This window comes from Cotesia glomerata, linkage group LG5 (assembly GCF_020080835.1).
Source record: "Cotesia glomerata isolate CgM1 linkage group LG5, MPM_Cglom_v2.3, whole genome shotgun sequence".
In the NCBI taxonomy this organism is placed as follows: Eukaryota; Metazoa; Arthropoda; class Insecta; order Hymenoptera; family Braconidae; genus Cotesia; species Cotesia glomerata.
This window is the reverse complement of record NC_058162.1, coordinates 3,537,653-3,561,384: the sequence shown is the minus strand read 5'-3', so window position 1 is coordinate 3,561,384 and position 23,732 is coordinate 3,537,653. Positions and strand designations below refer to the sequence as shown.

The 23,732-nt window shown below is 27.6% G+C and overlaps 1 protein-coding gene across 7 annotated transcripts in view; it reads right to left on the bottom strand.

Annotated features, from left to right (window-relative positions):
- The window catches only part of LOC123265909 (poly(rC)-binding protein 3), a 50,838-nt gene that overhangs the window by 14,472 nt on the left and 12,634 nt on the right, over positions 1-23,732 (bottom strand). For 5 of the 7 annotated variants that reach the window (XM_044729884.1, XM_044729879.1, XM_044729882.1 and 2 more), the window contains 5 exons: positions 11,937-11,993; positions 10,290-10,688; positions 7,787-7,909; positions 822-918; positions 470-770 (listed from right to left, as the gene is read on the bottom strand). In XM_044729884.1, coding sequence (XP_044585819.1) covers positions 470-770; positions 822-918; positions 7,787-7,909; positions 10,290-10,688; positions 11,937-11,993 — 977 coding nt within the window. The remainder of the gene's footprint in view (positions 1-469; positions 771-821; positions 919-7,786; positions 7,910-10,289; positions 10,689-11,936; positions 11,994-23,732) is intronic. The other 2 variants (XM_044729883.1, XM_044729885.1) reach the window with 1 other exon arrangement.

Sequence of the window (23,732 nt, the reverse complement as noted above, 5' to 3'; positions counted from 1 at the left end):
TAATTAAAAAATTAATTTTAAGATAACAAAAGTATTTCTACGTATCATTTTTTTATAGACATTCTTTACACTAGGAGGGTACTTGGATCTCCTTAAATAAATTATTTAAAAAACTGAAATAAATTTAAATAAAATTCGAATATTGTAAATTTTTGTTGAATTAAAGTTTTCTAAAAATTAATTGCCTAAAAATTTATTTTCAAATAAATTACTGTTAAAAAAAGAAAAAAAAAAAAATTGACTCGACTGTTTAAAATTGTCAACTTTTTAATGGCATTTATTTTATGAAATTAAATTTTCCAAAATTAAATAAAAAAATATATAAAACATTATTAAAAAAAGTACAAAATTGTCTCACTTATAAATAATAATGTCAATAATGAAAATTTTTATTAAAATATCCAAACAAGGATGATTAAAAAAAAAAAAAAGTAAAAAGTTAGTAATAAAAATAAAAAAAAAAACTCACCTCATGTTGATAAGATACTGGGCAAGAGCAACTGCATCCGGATTACCAGTAATGGTGATAGTACGATCAGTAGCACCACCCTCACGCTCCTCGCAATTACTGATTCTGATCATAGCGCCGGATATCTGACGGATTTCGGCGATTTTGGTGCCACCTTTGCCGATAATGCACCCGATTAGTTCATTGGGTACAGTCATCTCGTGGGTCTGGTTGTTGGCTGCAGGCTGTTGCCGATTTGTATGATTTGTACGTAATTGACTCCCGGCTAATGCCGCTAATGCTGATAGTTTGTGAATAATACCTTGATTAGTTTTGTTATTGGAGTTTCCGATAAAGTTTATTTAAAACTTACCAGCTGGATTCAATCCCCCGGTGTTGGCTGGCGCGGCCAGTCCACCCAATCCCAGGGCTGCTAGACCAGCCAGTGGATTACTACCTAGTTTACCCATCTGTAACAATTTATCCGATTATATTACTCTGAGGCTTCGGGCATACTTTTGCAAGTGATTAGATTCTGCTTCTTTATTTTTTTTATTTATTTTAAGATAAGCTAGACTCAAATTAACTGGGGGAGGAGAATTGGCAAAACATCAATACGGAGAACACATTTTTTACTTTATTAAGTGTAATTGTGCGCAAAATTTATTTTTAATAATATTTTTTGTGAGAATATGTGATTTAAATTTTATTATTTAAAAGAAAAAAAAAAGGTTGAATTTTTTTGATAAAAAAAAACTTTAATAAAAAATTCATATTAAAAAAAAATTAAATAATTAAAGTACCTGCAGGTAATAAGGCCTAGTTAAGAAATATTTTTAATTAAAAGAAAAATATTGATAAAGTTTAATGCTTATCATTATTATTAATTATTTAATTATTTAAGGAGATTTTTTTGTAGAATATTAATAAAAAAAAAAATTTCATTGGGATAATCTTATTATTGAATTTAAATATTAAAAATGAGTAAAATATTCAATTAAACTTAAGTAATGCTAAATTGTATGACTTTATATAGATAAAAAAATTAAATTAAATCAAAAGAAGAAATCTAGAACAAGGAAACTCAATCTGAAGTTGTTTTTTGTCTTGAAACAAGCAGTAAAGTTTTTTGACTAAGAATTTTACTAAGTTAAGTAAATTTTACTTGGTTAAAGAATTTTTATGCTTGATTTAAAACAAAGGAATTATTTAAAATGATTTTCGTTGTTTGAAATTTTTTCTTTTGAATGAAATTAATTATTCCGTTTGTGTAGTAAAATGACTTTTAATTATAAATTTTTTAAAAGGTTTAATAATTTTATAATTAATTGAAATCAGGATATTGTAGACCAAAATGTTATTCTTAATTTAAAAAATAGATTACTGCGCATGACATTTTTTAATTTACAACAAATTGGAGTCCGTAATAAATAAAACGAAACAAATCCATTTAAATATATTCAAACTTCGTCAACAATGTTTTTAAAAAAATTAATCTATTATTTTCTAGTTAATAATAATTTGTTGTATATTAAAAAATGTTATGTGCAGTAATTTATTTATTTTTTAAATTAAGTGAGTTTTTACATTGAAAAAATTTTAAGGTATTGATTAATTGTTTGATATATGTATTGAGTATTTTAATTCAACAAGAAAAATTGTTAATTTATTCAAACGTCGCATGTTAAAATAAATTGAATAAAAAACATTACATCATTTTGGTCTACAATATTCTGATTTCAATTAATTATAAAAGAATTTAGACTTGAATAAAGCAAAAATGTGATAATTTTATTTGAGGTAAAAACTAGAATTTTTTTTTTAACTTAAAAATAAAGGACATTTTTAATTTTTGTTGATATTAATTAAAAATGGTAAAAATTTTGAACAATAAAAAAATATCACCATAATTTTTCATTTTAAATTATAAAAAAAAATTATTCTAATATAAAAATAATACTCTTATTGATTTTTAATATGAAGGAAGTTTAAATTATTTAAAGCAGATTAAAATTATCCGACTAAAATAAAATAAGCTCTAATTAATGACATTTTTTATAATTCATCAATTTATGGTATTGATTAAATTTTGTATTTTTTATTTTTTCACAAATTTCCCTTAAATAAGCCTTATTATCTTTTGGTACTTTTTAAATAAATTTTCTTATAAATATTGCCAAAAGAAAAAAAAAAAAAATCAAATGACTTTAAAATAAGTTAAAATAAAAGCAACATTCGACAAGAAAACTGTCAGCTACTGAGATTTAATTCGTTTACTTTTCTCGGGTACCTTCTATATATTTTGTCTCAGATTCTTAAATAAAATATTTGTGAAGAGAAAACCAATTTCCTTTTATTTTGACTTGAGAACGCTACGGAGTAATAAAAAAAAATAATATAATAAGAAAATATACATGAGATGACATGAAATAAAATCTCGGAAGAAAAGTTTAAATTTTTAAACAAATAAATAAATAATAATAAAACTACAAATAAACTCTCCGAATGATTTGCCATAATTTCTCTCTCTCTCTCAAAAAAAAATTATTGTGCGATTTTCTAATCTAAATAAAATCACCAGCAAAATACAGAAACGAACTAATAGTGTACATCTCTCACTGTCCATTTTAATTTTTTAATAATAACGATAATAATAATAATAATGATAATGTGTCAATGATAATAATAAATATTATACATGTAAAAAAAATGATGATAAAAATTTTTTTCAATAAAATAACACATTGTCATAAAACACTGTAAGGGCAGCCCACCCTCGCGCAAACTCTTTCTAATAAAACTCTTTTAAATAATTACTTGCCGAGCTAACTAATAATTATTTTATTAGAATTTAATTAATTATTTTTTTTTTAATTTAGTCAAGTGCCGAGTAAGCCATGCTGTTTATTTTTTCTAATAAGAGCCACTAAAGAACAGTAATAATAATAATTACTAATTATTAAGTAAGTGTAAATACTTAAGTGACGCTGCGAGGATTAGAAGATAATTATAAAAATTTTTCCTAGTTATAATTTAGAAGTCAAAGAAATTTTTTGTTATTATTTTATATTTTTTAAAAGCAGTTTTGTTTTGTAAAATAAAATTTATCAACAGAAAATTTTTTTCGAATGTAAAAAAAAATTGATTTGGATGTCAGTGAGACTCGAACCCGGTTCTCACGTGTTTATTATAATGCGACTTAAACTCTTTGCCACTGCAATTTTAGTAAGGTCTTTAAAAATGAAAAATTTTTTTTTTATAATAATTTTCAACTGTTTTGAAGTTGAAAAAGTTGAAAAATCTTTTAAGGAGATCCACGCGAAGTCAAATTTTTAAAACTTCCTGAAAATTTGTAAATTCAATCTACGTAGCCTGATAAATAATAAAAAAAATTAAAAAACAGGTTTCCGGGATATATAATGAAATAGATAGGTTTGAAAATTCTAAATTTTACAAGCAGGTAAATGGAGATTCCACCAGCCGTGTATTTGGTTAATAATTTAATGCAATTAACGATTTTAAAAAAATTTTATTTTCATTGAATTTGATTGAAAAAATAATAAGCTTTCGATTAAAAAAATAAAAAAAGGAGCTTTCCGAACGTATTACGGAGATATTTTATATTTTTTACGAAAAATCACTCGGAACTTGCGTTTTTTTAAGTCTTGAATTTAACTTGGCAACACCGCTTGCGCAGTTACTCGGCGCATAAGTAACCGCGGTTTTTTAAATGCTAATTCTTAGACATTTTAGTTAGACAGTAAACATAAATAAATTTTAAGGTTAGAGAACTCTTGCGGTGTTGTCAAGTGTATACCGGTAATTTAGAGTGCTGTATTTTTTATTAGTCAGTTAAATGTCAATAATTATTGAATGAGTAAATTTTTCGGAAATTTCCTCAAAAATATTATTAATTAATTTTAAGATAACAAAAGTACTTCTAGGTATTATTTTTTTAGACATTCTTTACACTAGGAGGGTACTTGGATCTCCTTAAAATTAAAATTATTCAACTGAGTTTCAAATTATAAATAAATGTTTTAATAATTTTGACTCTTGAATTTAATTTTACAGAATATTGAAAAATTTTCTGTTGAATAAAACTTATTTAAAAGAAATAAATATTAACCGCGTATATCACCTGTATTTTTATGAGGAAAAAAAGAATGAAATAAAAAAGCTAAAGCGATAAAAAATAAGCAAATAAAAGTAAGAAAGATGGGATCCTAGATCTTCATTCTCATGCATCCTTGGACAGTATCTAAATTCAAATATCGTTATAAATTTATCTACCAGTCCTTAATACATAATATGTATCTATACATACATATGTATAGAATATCCGTTCAATATAATATAATATAATATAATATTATATAATAGATCTATACTACAGCATAATACTGCATCTTACAAATCTTGTACTTCTTACATGCATTCATCTTTAAATGACTACCGTATATAATAAACTACCTGCAATATTTATTATACGTGAATGAACACAACTTATATGAGCATAATTTCTCATGTTTTTAATAAAAGTAACAATAATAATAATAAAAATAAATAACCGCAGTATTTTATCCACGAAAAAAAAAAATTACAATGTAATGATTTTTAATTTAAAAATGAAAAATAAAATTTTTTAAAGTTATGTAAATAATTCCATCGCGATTCGCAAGTCAAATTTTAATTTTATTAATTATAAAAAAAATTTTATTAATATTTTTAAGTGAAAAAAAAATATAGTAATTTTTTAATTTTACGATACAAGTTAAAAATTTTTATGAAAAAAAAAATTATTCAAAGCAAGACAAAGACAAAACACAAACAAGCAAAGTAATATTCATTTCCATGGATTTAATTTAATTGAAAAACATGCAAAATATTTAGATAATAATTCATAATTTTTTAGATTATAAAAAAATTCAGTGGTAAAAATAATGAATTATTGCTTGTCAAAGTCCTCTCGCATTAGGAAAAATTTTTAAAAAAAGAGAGAGAGAGAATAATGATATTAATAACTATAATTAAAATAACAATATAAGAGAGAACTCATCGAGCGTAAATATACAAGCAGCAAGCGAGGATTAGCGTCAGTCTGTACTTGCAAGGCACGGAAAAGTGAAAGATGTTTTTTAGTATTTAGTATTGTTGATAATAATAATTATTATTGTCAAATGATTGTTGTTAGTATTAGTAGATAGTAGAGAGTAAGTGTGGTTGCTTAGTTGATAGTTTATAGTTTAGGTCCTACGTCCTGATAGCATTGAGTACACGCCAGATTTAGTTCTTGTTATCCATTATCTGATATCTGATTGTGATTGATCATTTTGATTGCATTGACACGATGAAGGGATTCCACGCGTTAATTTACTGTTCTTGATTGGTAGCTCAATTATGTTTTGCTTAGTGACTTGTGTTTGTAATTCTAATTTGGTGATTAGACGATGATACTGATTTTTTTGCTAGATTTTATTTTTAGAGCAGTCAGTTATAAGAATTATGTTTTTTACTACTTTTGAATTTATATAATTGTATAATTGGTATAATTATATGTTAAGTTTATTTTGAATTAAGAAATTTTCTAAACCTAAAATTTTCGAACATATAAATTTATAACAATAAATACAATTTGTTTTAATAATTATGGAAGACATTTAATATTCTAATAAAAAAAAAATAGTTTATTAATTAATACATTAAAAAAAAAACCATGAATTTAATTTTTATAAAAATATTAAATAATAAAAGTTTAAAAATAATTTACATCTTTAAAAATGTCAATAATTAAGAAATGACCTTGTATCTTGTCAACTATTGGTATTTTTAAAGATATAAGCTCAACGTGACATTACACTCATCGAGACCTTTCATTTGAGTACCAACATCAAATTTTCATATATTTTATATATTTGTATATGTTATATATATGTATATATGAAAAATATATCAAAATCCATGTGGGTACTCAAATGAAAGCTCTTGATGAGTGTAACATCGAGATAAGCTTATATCTTTAAAAATATCAATAGATAAGAAAGTACAATGCAATTTAACATAATTAAGAAACGACCTTGTATCTTGTGAACTATTGACATTTTTAAAAATATAAGCTCACCCCGACTTTACACTCATTGAGACCTTTCATTTGAGTACCCACATCAATTTTTCATATATTTTATATATTATATATATGAATATATGAAAATGCATGAGGGTACTCAAATGAAAGCTCTTGATGAGTGTAACATCGGGATGAGCTTATATCTTTAAAAATATTAATAGTTAAGAAAGTACAGTGCAATTTAACATAATTAAGAAACGACCTTGTATCTTGTAAACTATTGACATTTTTAAAGATATAAGCTCACCCCAACTTTACACTCATCGAGACCTTTCATTTGAGTACCCACATCAATTTTTCATATATTTTATGTATTTATATATGAATATATGAAAAATATATGAAAATGCATGAGGGTACTCAAATGAAAGCTTTTGATGAGTGTATCATCGGGATGAGCTTATATCTTTAAAAACATCAATATTTAAGTAAGTACAGTGCAATTTAATAATTGTCATTATTTAATAAAGCAAAATTTTATCTATTTATAATTCACAAGTCACGGCAGTCACATAGTGACTGCAAGATTGCGAGTAAATATTAATCCTAAAATTTTCACACATTTTTATAAATTGTAAAAGACATTTAAAATTTGAAAATAATTGTAATTAATTAATCAATATCTGACTCCTCCAAAAAATCATATTTTTAATTTTAATAAAAATCCCATCATCACATCAAAATTAAAAAAAAAAAAAAAAAATGACCAAGTCCGGTACCGTCGGTCTATCAAAAATTTAGATAAATAAAAATTAGTAAGGGTGGGGGGCAAACGTCGTTAAGTATGCAAGTAAAAAACGGTCTGTAAGATAAAACGGTGACAAAGCGGTAACTTGTAACTGGGGTGTAAGGGGGTTGGGGGGCAGGTGAGGGGTTGGGGGTTGGATCACGAAAAACAAAAGACTTACGGCGTCTGCCAAGAGTGCGGGCGGGAGGGCTGCCTGCAAGTGTCCACTCTTCAGCAGGGGATCGGCGAGGCCTGCCACGCTGGCGTGTAGGGAACTCGGGTGTAGCGGATGATGGTGGTGGTGGTGGTGATGGGGTGGTGGTCCGGCAGTGAGATGCCCCGGAAGTAGCGGATGATGACCGTGTGAAGCAAAAGGTGAGGAGGGGTGGGCAGCCGCGAAATGCGATGGGGTAAGAGTTTGGTTGAGCGAGGGCGGGGGGGCAGGCCCGGCAGCGGATACCTGCAATGGCAATACTGTACTTACGTCCGAGTGGGCGGGCACCGCGTAATTACCCTGGATGGTGTAAGCTTGCCCACCAGCCAGGATCACTGGCCCACCGACTTGGGGTTTGGGGCGATAAGGAATCGTGGCACCTTTGGGAGGGGACTGCAACAGATAAAAAAAAACAACAAACAGTTGCGCGTTTTTGTGCGCATTATTAGTATTTTATTATTTTTTTTTTTTTTCTTATATTTATAAGTATTTATTTAATACAACGTCTAATTGGTTTAAGACGTTTTATTTTTTAATTACTTAAGTATCAAGAGATTTCATTTACTGCGTATGAGTATTTTATCCAATTTGCTGATTTATTACAAGCATTAAGATAATTAATTTTTTTTTTTTTTTCTAATTATCAATGCAAAAATATTGACATAATTTTTTGTAAATAAATTCTCTTGATAAATATGTTACAATTTTTAATAAATTAAAAAGAAAAAAAGTTTGAAGTATCTAAAATTGCACGACTCATAATGATGATTGAATTTTTCAATAAAAAATTATTATATAAAAATTAAATTCAAGTGTCAAAATGATTAAAACATTTATTTGGAATTTAAAACTCATTTTTTTAAAAATAATTTTAATTTTAAGGAGATCCATTATTGTTTTTAATTCTAATTATTGTTTTAAATCTAATTATTGTTTTTAAATCTAATTATTGTTTTAAATTCTCTCGAGATATGCCAATAATTTTTAATTTATAGACTCGCTAGATGGCGTTAGTGTATAATTCTGCTCATGAGAAGAATGTGATTGATACATTATTTATTTTAATGTATTAATTATATTAGATGAAGTTCATAAATCTTAATTGTATGAAAAATGATGCATGTCTAATTAAGGAGATCTAAGTACTCTCCTAGTGTAAAGAATGTCTATAAAAAAATGATACGTAGAAATACTTTTGTTATCTTAAAATTAATTAATAATATTTTTGAGGAAATTTCCGAAAAATTTAATCATTAAATAATTATTAACATTTAATTGACTAATAAAAAATATAGCACTCTGAATTACCGGTATACACTTGATAACACCGCAAGAGTTCCCTAACCTTCAAATTTATTTATGTTTACTGTCTAACTAAAATGACTAAGATCTTCTAGCACTTTTAAAAAACCGCGGTTACTTATGCGCTGAGTAACTGCGCACAGTAAAAAATTTTGCGTCATTGCGTCAAAAAATTATGTGTTAAAAATTTTTGTGTTAAATATTTAACACTTTTATGTGTAAATTTAACATTAATTGTGTTAAATTAACACAGAAAAATGTTAAATTAACACAAAAAAGTGTAAAATATTTAACATAAAAATTTTTAACACAAAATTTTTTGACGCAATGACGCAAAATTTTTTACTGTGCGCAAGCGGTGTTGCCAAGTCAAATACAAGACTTTAAAGAACGCAAGTTCCGAGTGATTTTTCATAAAAAATATAAAATATCTCCGTAATACATTTGGAAAGCTACTTTTTTTATTGTTTTAATCGAAAGCTTATTATTTTTTCAATCAAATTCAATGAAAATAAAATTTTTTTAAAATCGTTAATTGCATTAAATTCTTAACCAAATACACGGCTGGTGGAATCTCCATTTACCTGCTTGTAAAATTTACAATTTTCAAACCTAATTATTTCATTATATATCCCGGAAACCTATTGTTTTTCAATTTTTTCATTAATTATTAGGCTACGTAGATTGAATTTACAAATTTTCAAGAAGTTTTAAAAATTTGACTACTTCGCGTAGATCTCCTTAAATGTTACTCAATTTATGTTTGTTTCGCTAATTTACTAGAGAATAATAATTAAATTACTAAAGAATAATGATTAAAATAATTGCAGAGAGGAAACGAAAAAAATATTTTGATCGTAGAGCACTCTTTAAATGCTTCGCATTATGAGTTGTGCAAAATCTTGGTTTAAATAAAATTCATTTGAAGCAAGAAAATTTTTCAAACTTAAGAAATTTTCAACTTGATTTAAGAGAATTAAATCCTTTATATTAATGTTTGAAATTAATTACATTTAAGGTAAAAGCCCCAATAGATGATCATGTACCAGTATATGATCACTCCATGTATTTGTATCCCTATATTTGTGAATATAGATATACAAATACATAGAGTGATCATATACTGGTACGTGATCATCTATTGGGGCTTTTACCTTATATCTAAATTAAAATATTATTGAATTATTTTATACAATTCTTACTTTGAAACTTAAATTTTGGAGCAAAATTTTCCATTACGGATAAGTATAATTATACTTCTACTTTACGAATAAAATAAAAAATTTTCATTAATTATTTGTTAATTATTAAGCTTCTCTGTTGTATTGAATATAATTTCTTTAAATTTGGAATGGTGAATTGCATAAATTACAACAATATTCATCTAAAATTTATAAAAAATTGTAACAGTTGCATCAAAAATCTATTTTGCTTATAAAAGAAAGAAACAAAAAAAGAACAATTATCTCACCTCTAACATGACGCAGCAAATGTGGTATATGCACTGAGTAATAGACTCGCTGGTACCGGAGATAGTAACTGTACGTTCAGTGGAGCTAGGAAGCATTTCAGACGCGACCTGAATGAGCGCCCCAGTAACTTCCCTTATTTCTTTGATCTTGGAGCCGCCTTTGCCGATTAACGATCCACACTGGGACGCGGGGACGATCAGCCGTAGGGTGATTGGAGTACGTGGTGCATTGCCGCCACCTCCAGCTCCACCACCCGAGACGTCGTGAAACTGCGAGCACCATTCTTCGAATTTCTTGCAGATCAGGGTGAAAGCTTTGAAAATTGAATTGGTCGGTCCGGTTACTGTCACTATCCGCTCAGGACACGAACCATCTGATATGTTTATCTTTGCACCAGACTACAAAATAAAAAAAAAATTTTTAATAAGTTTTAAATAAGTACAAATATTTAAATGCTCTCAAACAAAGCCATTTTTCATTTATATTCATGTATATATATTAAAATTTATAAAAAATTTATGCAATTATTACAAGTAAATTTTTTATTCCAAGCAATAATTTCAAAATTGATTTACCAAAAATTGAGAAATTAAATATTTTAACAAAACTAATCTTGTTTAGATTGAAAGTTTAAAAATGCAATAAACGTAAAATAAATTATTTAATCACCTTGATTTTTTTTTATTTTACTTTCAGATAGCTAAGAGCAACAATTTGGTAAAAAATAAAAATTTTAATCCTCGTCATTCATTTGTCATTAATAAAAAAGCTTTAAATAAGAGCTCGATCAGCTGTTACTATTATCGCCATTTTTTTGCCGGCAAAACTAATCCGTAGTGACTCTATAGGACTATGCTTCAACTATTTTGGCGGGTTATTCAATAAAAGTTAAAAAAAAATAAATTTCTTTGACATTTTTTTAAAAATATAAATATAAATTTATAAAAAATAACTATCTTCTTATGCAAAAAAATTTTGTTTTATTACTAATTGATCTTTGTTATAAATATGATTTGATAATTAATTTCTGACGGAAAAATTTGAAATTTATTACTAAAGTTTAAAAACATTGAGTTAAATTTCATGAAATTTTTTTCAGAATAATGTAAAATTGCTATTATTACTATAATATTATAATAACTTGTTTATAATATTATACATCTGTTGTAAGACTATGTCTTATAATTTTATATAAATTATTATTGTAGTGACTATTATTCTTTAGTTACATATGTCATTTAGATTTACAATTTGTAACTTTTTGAAACCTTGTTATTGGCCTTGTGCTATTAGGTTATTATTAAAGAAAATAAATAAATCCATATTGCAAAAAAAATTTCACACATTATTGTTATTACAATTATTACACATTATTATTACAAAGACTCTTTTTTTTCTCGTTTTTTTCATTAATTAAATTTTAGTTAATTTTTCTCTTAAATTAATATTATTTAATTTTAAATACTCTCTATTGATGTATATTGCCGATAGGCGTATAATAAATAAATAAATAAATTATTGCAAAAAATTGAATTTTTATTAATTGATTATAAATATATGTTGTTTAAAAATTTGACTTAAAAAATGAAATTTATGAGACTAATTTATTCGCGCTCTTCTTAATTAATTAATTAAAAAAAACTTACTTCTTCCCGGAACCTCGTGACAATTTCACCCTTTTTACCAATGATACTTCCGACTTCCTGCAATCATAAAAAATTAAAAATAAATTATCTGCACAGATATCAACTAAAATTAAAAAAACAAAAAAAATGCCGACATAAGGAAGAGTGTCGCGGTTTCTTTGGTGTAAACTCTTACTCTATAATTAGACAATTAGACATGTCCAGGCTAAGAGCCAGGTCGGTTTAGTTAGTGGTCCCGACACGGTTTGACCCCGTGATAATGTCAGCGAATATATTTTGGCGGCAGAAAATACCTTCCCAGCTGACTAATAAACTCGCCTAGAGAGAAAGAGACAAAGTGAGAGAGAGAGAGGTAAAATAAGTCTAGCATAACAGAGTAGTAGTAGTAGTACAATAAAATAAAAGCAAGACTGTTAGTGACAAATAAAATGAAGTAAAGTATGCAATGCTGTCCATAAACTATAAATTTAGCTCACCAGAAGCAGACATTATATTGAAAATAGTCCCAGCCGGCAGCGTGTTAATGACGCCGTCGACAACTATTTGAGTGTTTAAGTATAATAGTGTGTAAGTACACAATTATCATAATTATTGTGTGTTGGATTCTCGAAAATAAATCCCAACACTCAGCGATATTTTATCTCGAGTATTAGACAGATATGTGTCGTGCATCTTTTAGCAAATGCTCACGTTGTTCTTCCCTCAATGTGCAAATCCAGATCAAGGTCCCTGATGATCATTTTGATGATGATGTGCGTCATAATCAGCATCAAGAGCAAAATGAAGAGTACAACCGCGGTATAAGTTGTTCAAAAATCAATGTCTAGTGTTTAGAGCACGAATAGGAGCTTACATTATACTTAGTGCATTGTACTCAGACCTATGCCGGAGTGAATTGAGAGATAGATGTTAATTTGTGGTCTATGCTCGGGATATTAAGGAAAATCCAGTGGGATATCATGCAAATTGCTCGTTCAATCACCGGCGTTCGAGCTTTCCAATGTGTATATTTAAGCCCCAATTAGAGTATAGCCGCGGGAATTACAAGTGCTTTCGATGATAACACTCAAACGGAAGTTTTTTTGCTCGCTAATGATCTTCAAATCATTTTTTTATTAATTTAAATTTATATATTCAAGTATTGACAACCTTAATGTATCCCGTACTGAAAAAAAATATATGCCGCATATACGGGGGCAAAAAAAAAAGTATGTGGCGTATATATTTTATATGTGCGACGTACATGTATTTTTGTCAGCATATATGCGCATATATATTTTTTCAGTGTGGGTATAGATTAATTATAATTTGTTTTATTACACTGATAGAAGCATTTGTTTATACACTGATAAAAAAATTTACTTGACTCAAGAGCTAAACTCTTGAACCAAGAATTCCATTTTGAAGAAAAATATTTTCTTGAGTCAAGAGAATAAATTCTTGACTCAAGAAAGTTTTCTTAGACCAAGAATTTAATCTCTTGACTCAAAAATATCATTTATATTTCTTAATATTTAACAAATTATTTATTAGAGACCACTTTTTAGTCCTTAACAAATATTTCTTAGTATTTAAAAAGATTTAATAAATGAATATCAGATTTATTAAATACAAACAAATCATTTTAAATATTAAGAAATATTTGTTAAGGACTAAATAGTGGTCTCTAATAAATGATTTGTTAACTATGAACAAATATTTTTTAATACAAATAAATCCTTTCATCAGTGCAGGCTGATTTTTTCTAAGAGTCTTTAATAAAGAATTTTCATAAAAACAATAAATTTTCTTCAGATTCTTTTGATTGTAATTTAATAAGTATGTAACAGTTAGGATTAATAAGAAGCTTAATTAGTTATTTGTTGAAAAACTTCTCTCAACTAAATTTGTACTTCATCTTATGCTATTTTACGCGGAATTTAATCAATTACATTAGTATTATCATCTTTATATTTACTTCATCGCTGTTTATTAAAAGTTAAAAGACTGAGAAATTTGAATAAATTCTTTCATTAAAATATTTTAATTAATATTTAATCAAGAAAACTTTATTACATTGCTTGCAGTAAAATTGAATTAATTGTTAAGTACGCAGTTTTATCGTTAAAATTGTTATCAATATGAAAAGCAAATAAATACAAGTTACTTTTTGTTTATCATTTGTATACTTGTAATGATAATTTTTATAAATGAAAAGAATAATGACTATCACTATGTGACTGCTGTAACTTTTGAACTATAAATAAATAAAATTTTGCTTTATTAAATAATGATTTTTGTTAAATTGCACTGTACTTTTTTAAATATTGACGCTTTTAAAAATATAAGCTCATCCCGATGTTACACTCATCAAGAGCTTTCATTTGAATACCCACATGCATTTTGATATATTTTTCATATATATATATATATATATATATATATATATAATATACATAAATATATGAAAAATTGATGTGGGTACTCAAATGAAAGGTCTCGATGAGTGTAACATCGGGATGAGCTTATATCTTTAAAAATGTCAATAGTTCACGAGATACAAGATCATTTCTTAATTATGTTAAATTACACAGTACTTTCTTAACTATTGACATTTTTAAAGATATAAGCTCATCCCGATGTTACACTCATCAAGAGCTTTCATTTGAGTACCCTCATGCATTTTCATATATTTTTCATATATTCATATATATAATATATAAAATATATGAAAAATTGATGTGGGTACTCAAATAAAAGGTCTCGATGAGTGTAACATCGGGATGAGCTTATATCTTTAAAAATGTCAATAGTTCACGAGATACAAGGTCATTTCTTAATTATGTATCTAGAGATAGAGCAATTTCGAATGCAGCCTAAATACTTATCATCATAAATTGACTATTGGTGAGAATGATATGAAACCATGAAAAGGCACAACTCCAGGTCAAGATTTTTCCAACAATACCAAATTTAACCATAAAAACCCATTTTATCATATAAATACACTGCCCACAAAATTTTGCTTATTCTCTTAATAATACACAGAAAAAAAAATTTACTTGAATCAAGTAAATAATTTTGAAGAAGAATTCATCTTCTTGATTTGAGTATAAAACTTCTTGAACTAAGAAATTTTTCTTGGTTTAGGTAAATTTTATTTAATTCAAGAATTTTTCGTCTTGATTCAAGACAATGACACTCTTAAAAATTATTTTCTTGGTTCAAGAATTTTTCTTTTGATTCAATTTAATTTTTTTTTCAGTGTATAAATAATAATAATAGCAACTTTAAAAAATGGCATTATTATTATTGTTGTTAAAAATTCATTATAATAATGTTTGATGGAAAACGAATAAATTCATAACACTGTTCGTTAACCTCGACATAAAGTAATATAAAGTGCTTGCATCTTTCGCAACATAACTAAAGATATTTAAACGAAACAGCCAAATCGTAAATCATTACCTACTCTGTTCAAAGTGAAGGAACTTTCACGTTAAGTATTACCACAATAGACTAAAGACTAAAGGAAGAAAGAGAAAAAAACACTTTGAAGAATTAAATTACAAAATAAGTAAGTTTAGTTGAACATGTGTACGCACATATTAATAACATACGTCTGCACGGATTAAATTTTATTGCACAATTGATAGACTATGAAATGTAACAAGTTTGACTAGTAATTTCCGATTATCCGCAGAAAACTACAGGGTTTACAGACAGAAATAGCTTATAAAAATAAGTATGTGAATAAGTGTATGTGTCTGTGCGGAGTATCCACACTAGAATCATCAAATAAAATCCCGAGATAGTCTAACGACAGCAATTGAGTCGGATTATATATATCGTTGGCTTTTTTATCGTATTCTCAGGATCCTTTCAACCAAGTAGTTGAAGGCAATGACGCGATTTACAAAACGAATATAGCCAGTAGAGAACATGAAGAAAATTTTATGAGAAGAAAGAAAACAACTTGGAGTCTTGCCAATTATTAGGCTAACTGTATATGTCCGTTTTATTCTCAGAAAATTTATATGGCTAATCAAAAACTAAAGTGCCTATTATTTTAGTATTTTAGTCTATTAATGTTTCAATAATAGTAATAATAATAATTACACTCTTAAAAATAATTTATTCATTCTTTATTATAGAGATGCATTTTTTGACAACGCCTGGGCTCGAACCCGGGTCTTCCGTGTTATCAATACCACGCTTTTTTCTATAACCAGCGTTTCGCTTTAAATAATCCAAATGGACTTGAATATTGCACGCCTCATAAGCGAAGCGGATGAGGATGTGCTCTACACTCGCTTTACAAAAATCAAGCGATTTCTTGAACTAAAATTGTCTCTATTTATTTTCTATCCCACTTGTAGAACAATATTTACACATAAATGTCATGGAAAAACACTAGTTTCATCACTTATGACATTTTTAAAAGACATTTTGCTTTTTAAATAAATAAAAAAAATGTTTAAAAAAATTATTCCGTGGACGTCCGGCTATCAAATGTATGTATGAAAACTGGCGTGGTCACGATAACTGCCGAAAAACTCAACTGATCAAGTCAATTTATTTTTTATCCGCTTCAGTATGATTTAAAACTAAGTCCTTTCGAAGATCACGGTCTAATTCAATGTAGTTTATTTATAATTAGCAATAAACTAAAAATCCACTAATCGTTTGTATATCTATATCTATGTAAATAAGGTTCGTTTACAATACATGCGTAATACCTTTTCTTTTTTGGGTGGACAATGGCGCGAAAGATTTAAAAGTATTTTTTGTATTTTATTTTAATCAATTTTATTATGGAAAATGAGATTATGAGGCGTTCACTTTCGGATTTTCCAAACTTTTAGATTAATGATTTAAGTTTAGTGAGAGAGGATTTAAGTAAAAGACGCTATAAAAGAAATTTAATCAATTTTTTGATTATGCTTTTTTTAATAATCTAGATTTTTAAGGAGATCTAAGTACTCTCCTAGTGTAAAGAATGTCTATAAAAAAATGATACGTAGAAATACTTTTGTTATCTTAAAATTAATTAATAATATTTTTGAGGAAATTTCCGAAAAATCTAATCATTAAATAATTATAACCATTTAATTGACTAATAAAAAATATAGCACTCTGAATTACCGGTATACACTTGACAACACCGCAAGAGTTCCCTAACCTTCAAATTTATTTATGTTTACTGTCTAACTAAAATGACTAAGATCTTCTAGCATTTAAAAAACCGCGGTTCTTATGCTCCGAGTAACTGCGCAAGCGGTGTTGCTAAGTCAAATACAAGACTTTAAAGAACAGAAGTTTCGAGTGATTTTTCATAAAAAATATAAAATATCTCCGTAATACGTTCGGAAAGCTACTTTTTTTATTTTTTTAATTTTTAGTTTATTATTTTTTCAATCAAATTCAATGAAAATAAAATTTTTTTAAAATCGTTAATTGCATTAAATTCTTAGCCAAATACACGGTTGATGGAATCTCCATTCACATGTAAAAATTACAATTTTCAAACTTAATTATTTTATTAAATATCTCGGAAACCTGTTTTTTAATTTTTTTTATTTATATTATTAGCCTACGTAGATTAAATTTACAAATTTTCAGGAAGTTTTAAAAATTTGACTTCGCGTGGGTCTCTTTAAAAGACAAAAATTGAAAGTATTCAATTGAAGGATTGAACACTAAGAAAACAACTAATTGATCCAAGAGAATTATTTTGGACCCAAGAAAAAAATTATTTTGACAATAATAATTTTATATTGTTGGTTCAAAAATAAATTTTTTCACAAGAATATTTTTAGACTACGCTGCAATTCCTAAGAAGGATATCTAAATTATTATACTAGCTAAAAATAATTCTGCAATTATTGATATAAATTTGAAGTGAATTTTTAATAAAATTTTAGAATATATATTTTACAAAAATCCAAATTTTAGTAAAAGTTTACAGAAGTTCAAAAAAAAACTTTGATTCGGGTTAGAATTAGAACTTTAATCATAATAATAAAAGCGATCTTTAAAGCAATTAATAAAAGCGTATAAATAACTCTAATTAATGATGCAATAAATCGAGTTTTTCAGCAATAGCACCTGTGATTAACGTTACTCCGACTAATAAAGGGTGGGATAAAAAATGTATATTGGCCAGTAGCCCTGGCAGTCGTCCAGTCTGCTGGAATCAACCTCCTTGCAGAGGTATCGCTCTTATTCCCCTGACTAGTACTCTTTGGGTTTTGGTCCAAAAAACCAAGAATGAGGACAAATAGAACCGTGAACGAGAAGCCTTAGAATAGAGAAAACCCAAAGTAACTTGAATAATAGAAAGAGGAGGAGCAGTAGAGACATTGACAATAAAAAAACTAAAGCTAAATAAAATAATGATATCGATAAAATCCACAAATGGATACTTAGAATACGAAGGTAGCTATTTTAAATCGATATCAGTTTGAATAAAAGTTTGCGATTATCAAGTTGAATTGCACTCGAGTGAATATTGACTGCATAAAAAATATCCTATGAATTTTTATCATTTAAATACCAGCATTGATTTTAAATTCTGCGAGGTATCAAACGTTGAAGGATAAGAAGTTCAAATTATAGGTTTTAGTTTAAGTCCTTAGTCAATTAGTCCTCGGGTGTGAGGAACTAATGGAAGGAACTTATCTGGTGAATTGGCGAACTTATTCCTTGTCTGGATGAAAAGTGGAAAAGTGCTGGGATGAATTAATGGAGTTAATGCCTGATAAAATCGTCTGCCAGTTGGCAGCCCAGTGAACACATCAACGGGATCATCCACACCAGACTCTCTTCTGATTTAATGACCGGCTGATATCAATCTCGCTTATATTAAAGATAATGGACAGATGCAACGTCTAGGTCTAAGGTCTATATATCGAAGATTTGATGTTGGATGCCAATGCAATGAAATTTAACGGAATCAAGTCCCATCAAGTTTAATGCAACGCTCTACTTGGCTAAACACTATTGGCATTAGTGTAAAAAATTATCAACTGCCGTTTGCTGGTGAGCTATAAGTCTCCAGGAGACATTCCGGCAACTTTTTGCGCTACATTCCCAGTTAAGAGTTCTGATCGAACCATATGTGCTGGTTTTTTAGTTCCGTTCAGTTACTGAGAACTTGGGGAGTAATTATTTTTAAGAAATTTTAGAAGTAGTTTTTTTATTAGAATTTTTGATATTTTTATAGAGTTTTGATGAATATTATTTTGTTAAGGGTGAATGCGTAGGGGATAGAAAAAAGAAAAAGCTTAGACGTTAGCGGAGGTTAGTTTTCAACGGGATTTTAATTGGAACCGAATATACGGCGTAGTTCTAAGAAATTTGTAAAAAAATTGATAAATTCCGATATTAATAATTATTCGAACAGATTTTGTAACCAAAATATTAACAAAACAATAGTAATAGTAATTTTTTTTTTGCCTTCTGAAGGCACCTCGGTACCTTAATTATAAGTTATGATTTATAAATGAGTAAAATTATTGAAATGTAGAAAAAAATTAAATTATTTGATAAATTAAATATAAAATCATAACTGAAAGTTATAAAAAATTTTATAAAGTTAATTGTAAAAAAACAATAAAAACTAGCATCTTTGCAGTCACTGTGTGAGTGCCGTGAGTTGTAACTATAAATAAATAAAATTTAGCTTCATTAAATAATGACTTTGGTTAAATTGCACTGTACTTTTTTAACTATTGACGTTTTTTAAGATATAAGCTCATCCTGATGTTACACTCATTAAGAGCTTTCATTTGAGTACCTACATGCATTTTGATATATTTTTCATATATACGTATATATAATATATATAAATATATGAAAAATTGATGTGGGTACTCAAATGAAAGGTCTTGATGAGTGTAACATCGGGATGAGCTTATATCTTTAAAAATGTCAATAATTCACAAGATACAAGATCATTTCTTAATTATTGACATTTTTTAAGATATAAGCTCATCCGGATGTTATACTCATTCAGAGCTTTCATTTGAGTACTCACATGCATTTTGATATATTTTTCATATATACATATATATATAATATGTATAAATATATGAAAAATTGATGTAGGTACTCAAATAAAAGGTCTTGATAAGTGTAATGGCGGGGTGAGATTATATCTTTAAAAATGTCAATAGTTTACAAAATATTTGTTAAATTTCACTATAATTTCTTAACTATTGACATTTTTAAAGATATAAGCTCATCCCGATGTTACACTCATCTACAGCTTTCATTTGAGTACCCACATGGATTTTGATATATTTTTCATATATACATATATATAATATATATATAAACCAGAAATTTGAATAGCGCGCTACGCGCGCGCCTAAATTTTAACCAATAATGAATCGTGGCCTGTTTTTTGCGAGTTTCGACCTTTGACTATCTTCAAGACTTTCATGTATTTTAATTTAAAGGATATGTGAAAAATTGATGTGGGTACTCAAATGAAAGATCTTGATGAGTATAACATCGGAACGAGCTTATATCTTTAAAAATGTCAATAGTTCACAAAATATAAGGTCATTTCTTAATTATGTATCTAGAGATAGAGCATTTTCGAATGCAGCTTAAATACTTATAATAAATTGACTATTGGTGAGAATGAAATGAAACCTTGAAAAGGCACAGATTCAAGTCAAGACCTTTCTAATGATACCAAATTTAATAATAAAAATTCATTTTATCATATAAATACACTGGCCACAAAATTTTTGTTATTCTCTTCATAATAAAGATTATGAAATAAAAATATTAAAAAGTTAAAATAAATTATCCGCGAGAAAACAAAGCGTTTAAAATAAAAAAAAAAATATATAAATATTTTCAGACTAAAAGATAATTTATTAGATAGAAAAAAAAAATTTTTTACAAAATGTCAAACAAAAACTCAACACTAAATGCCAGCCAACAAATGATTAAAAGTGAATGAAATATTTTAGTTAGCCGCAAGTTTGTTATTTATTATTATTTTATAAGATCTGTCTATTTCATTTTATTTTATTTATTTTTTTTTTCATTTTATCTTTTGGCGTGATGAGACGTTGCCAAAGATCTCGAGACGAGATGATACTCAATGTAATACAATAGAATTGTAAGATCTCCAAGCAGTTAGTAGTCTGGGGTACGACAGATCTGGCTAAAAGTTTTGGCTCCGGTCCAGCCTACTGCCAAGCTCAGTGGAGTACGTAGCACACAGCACACAGCATACAGTACACAGTAGTGAAGTAGTAAAGTAGAGTAAAAGGAAGAAGCAAACAAAGCAAAACAAAGCTAAACAATGCTAAAAACGAGTAAGACTTTTGAGAAGAGTAAGCCGATGGCAACTAAACTGGAGCTCATATATCAGGAGCCGGACAAAATCCTACTAGACTATTAATCGGGGCATTGATTCTTATGCTAAATACCTATTTTTATTTTTATCTTTATCCTGTTCAAGTAAAAATGACACACTTTTTCTGTTTGAGAGTGAGTTCAACTTTTTGTTGCAAATTATCATAGAGATACGCTTTTTTTTCTTTTTCAAACTGCCTGATCCATTCATTCAGGCCCGGTGTGGATATATAGACACCTACACTTTCACGTGCAGATGAATTACAGAAGTAGAAGAGAAGAATGAAATTATACTAAACAGATGCAGCTACATTAATTCAGAGATTATTTGACTTAGTGAAGAGAAATGTGACTTCTTTGAAATTTTAGTTCATGTGGTTGTCGCTAGACCTGTGGCCAGGTCGCGTGCACAGAAAAAAAGGTCTATTTCAGCCAAGAAAATATTTTTCTTCCTAATTATTTTCTTGAGCGAAAAAAAAATTTTTTTTGACACGAAAAATTTTATTTATTCCAACAAAATTAATTCTCTTGCTTTAAGAAATACGTATGTTGATCCAAGAAAATTTTTTTAAATCAAGAAAATCTTTTTGTTTTGAGAAAATTCAGTCTCTTGCTCCAAAAAATTTAATTCTTGATAGAAGCAAATTTTTTGTGTCTTGAGAAAATTTCTCTCTTGCTCCAAAAAATTAAATATAAAGATAGAAGTAAATTTTCATTAATATTTTTATTGATTAACATGTCAAATGGGAAGATCAAATAATATTGAATCATTTTTTTTCATTCAATATGTATAGTTGCACGCTAAAATAATATAAAATGGGTATCAAATATTCAAGAGAAAAATTTTCTCAAGGTAAGAAAATTTTTTTCTCAGCTGAAGTAGGTGGCGCTGCTTCCCTAAAGTATCTAAAAATCTTGATCAAATATAAAAATTTATTGTATCAAGTATTTATGATAATTTGAATTAAGAAAAAATTACTTCCACCAAGAATAGAATTTCTCGAAAAATTTTTACTTCGGCCAACACAATTTCGGTCTTCAGGCACCTGAAAATTTTCTTGAACCAAGAATTTTGTTCTCTAGTCAAGAAATTTTTCTTTCTGTGTGACTGTGCTCGCTTTTGGAGTAATTAGATTTGGGAAAATTCGAGATTTCGGATCAATTATTGAGAATATGGAAAATTTTAATTTAATAAGAAAAATTTTATCAATTTTGTAGGGCTTTTTTGTCTTATTTAGAATTTTAAGGGACAAAAATTAAAAATATTTAATCAAAGTATTACACACTAAAAAAAAAAGAGCTAGATGAAAAAACTCATTACCTTGAATTGGAAATTCAAAATGATATTCTTCAAAACTAACAATTATTTTGTTTTCTTTAAGAATTTTATATTTTTGGTTCAAGAAAAAGTTATTTAAAAAAAAAAAAATATTTGACTTGAACTAATTTTGAATGGTATTTAAGCCTTATTCATTGAAGGGATTGAAAATAAAAGCTATAGAAGAATTGTTGGTATTTGTGAAACATTGTATATTGTTTCAAAATTGGTAAATTAGGTGGTTTAGTCAGTAAAATTGATTCACAAGTAAATTTCTAGAATTAATTCGAACTAAACACATTAAAACAAGAGTAAAATTTCCAAGAGAATATTTATCTTGTACCAACAATTTTAATTTTTTTCAGTGTAATATACACAGTGACCTATACCTTTATCTACGACTGAATAATGCGAGTAGAGTTAAAATAGAATCACAAGTCTAGTCAATTAAATTGAGAGCGTAAAACAATTTAATAAATGTCCGACTTTTGTTTAATTAAAAAGCAACTAAGACAAGATTAATAGATATAACTTTTAAATCATGATTACAGGGTTAATGACTCCTGGGGATTTATTTAATTGCCGGATTAAGCGCCGCCGTAATTAAATCGATATTTTTATTTCTAAGATAATTTAAGACTCCAGATTATTCTTTATCTATTAATTAACAACTTTATCACTAAGAAACTTCAAGAGTGTCAGATTTAGGAAAAAAAAAAAAATATTTCTTATTAAGAATAACCACGGAGGGTCAATTACACATAAAAAGCGTAGACATGTCTAGAAAAACAGGCTGCTGGAAATTTCATAATGTCGGGAATGAAAAAAGAGTGAGTTTGAGTGGAAGGAAAAAAAATATGCGAAAAACAACTTGAACTGAGTACGGAGGAGGTGTAGGGATAGGAGGAAAAAATAAAAAGAAGCCCCTTGACTTTGCTTCCCGTCTTGGTGGTGGTCGTCGGTGCGAAAAAACGAGGGTGTAATGAGATTTAACGTGAAAGCTCTGTATCTGGCTTTTGGAGTAGAGTCTCGAAGCTCGAGCTGAAGCTAAGAGGGGGGTTCAGTTGATGCATCACATCGTGGGAACCAGAGTTGCAGTAGAATGAGAACGTGATATTTTA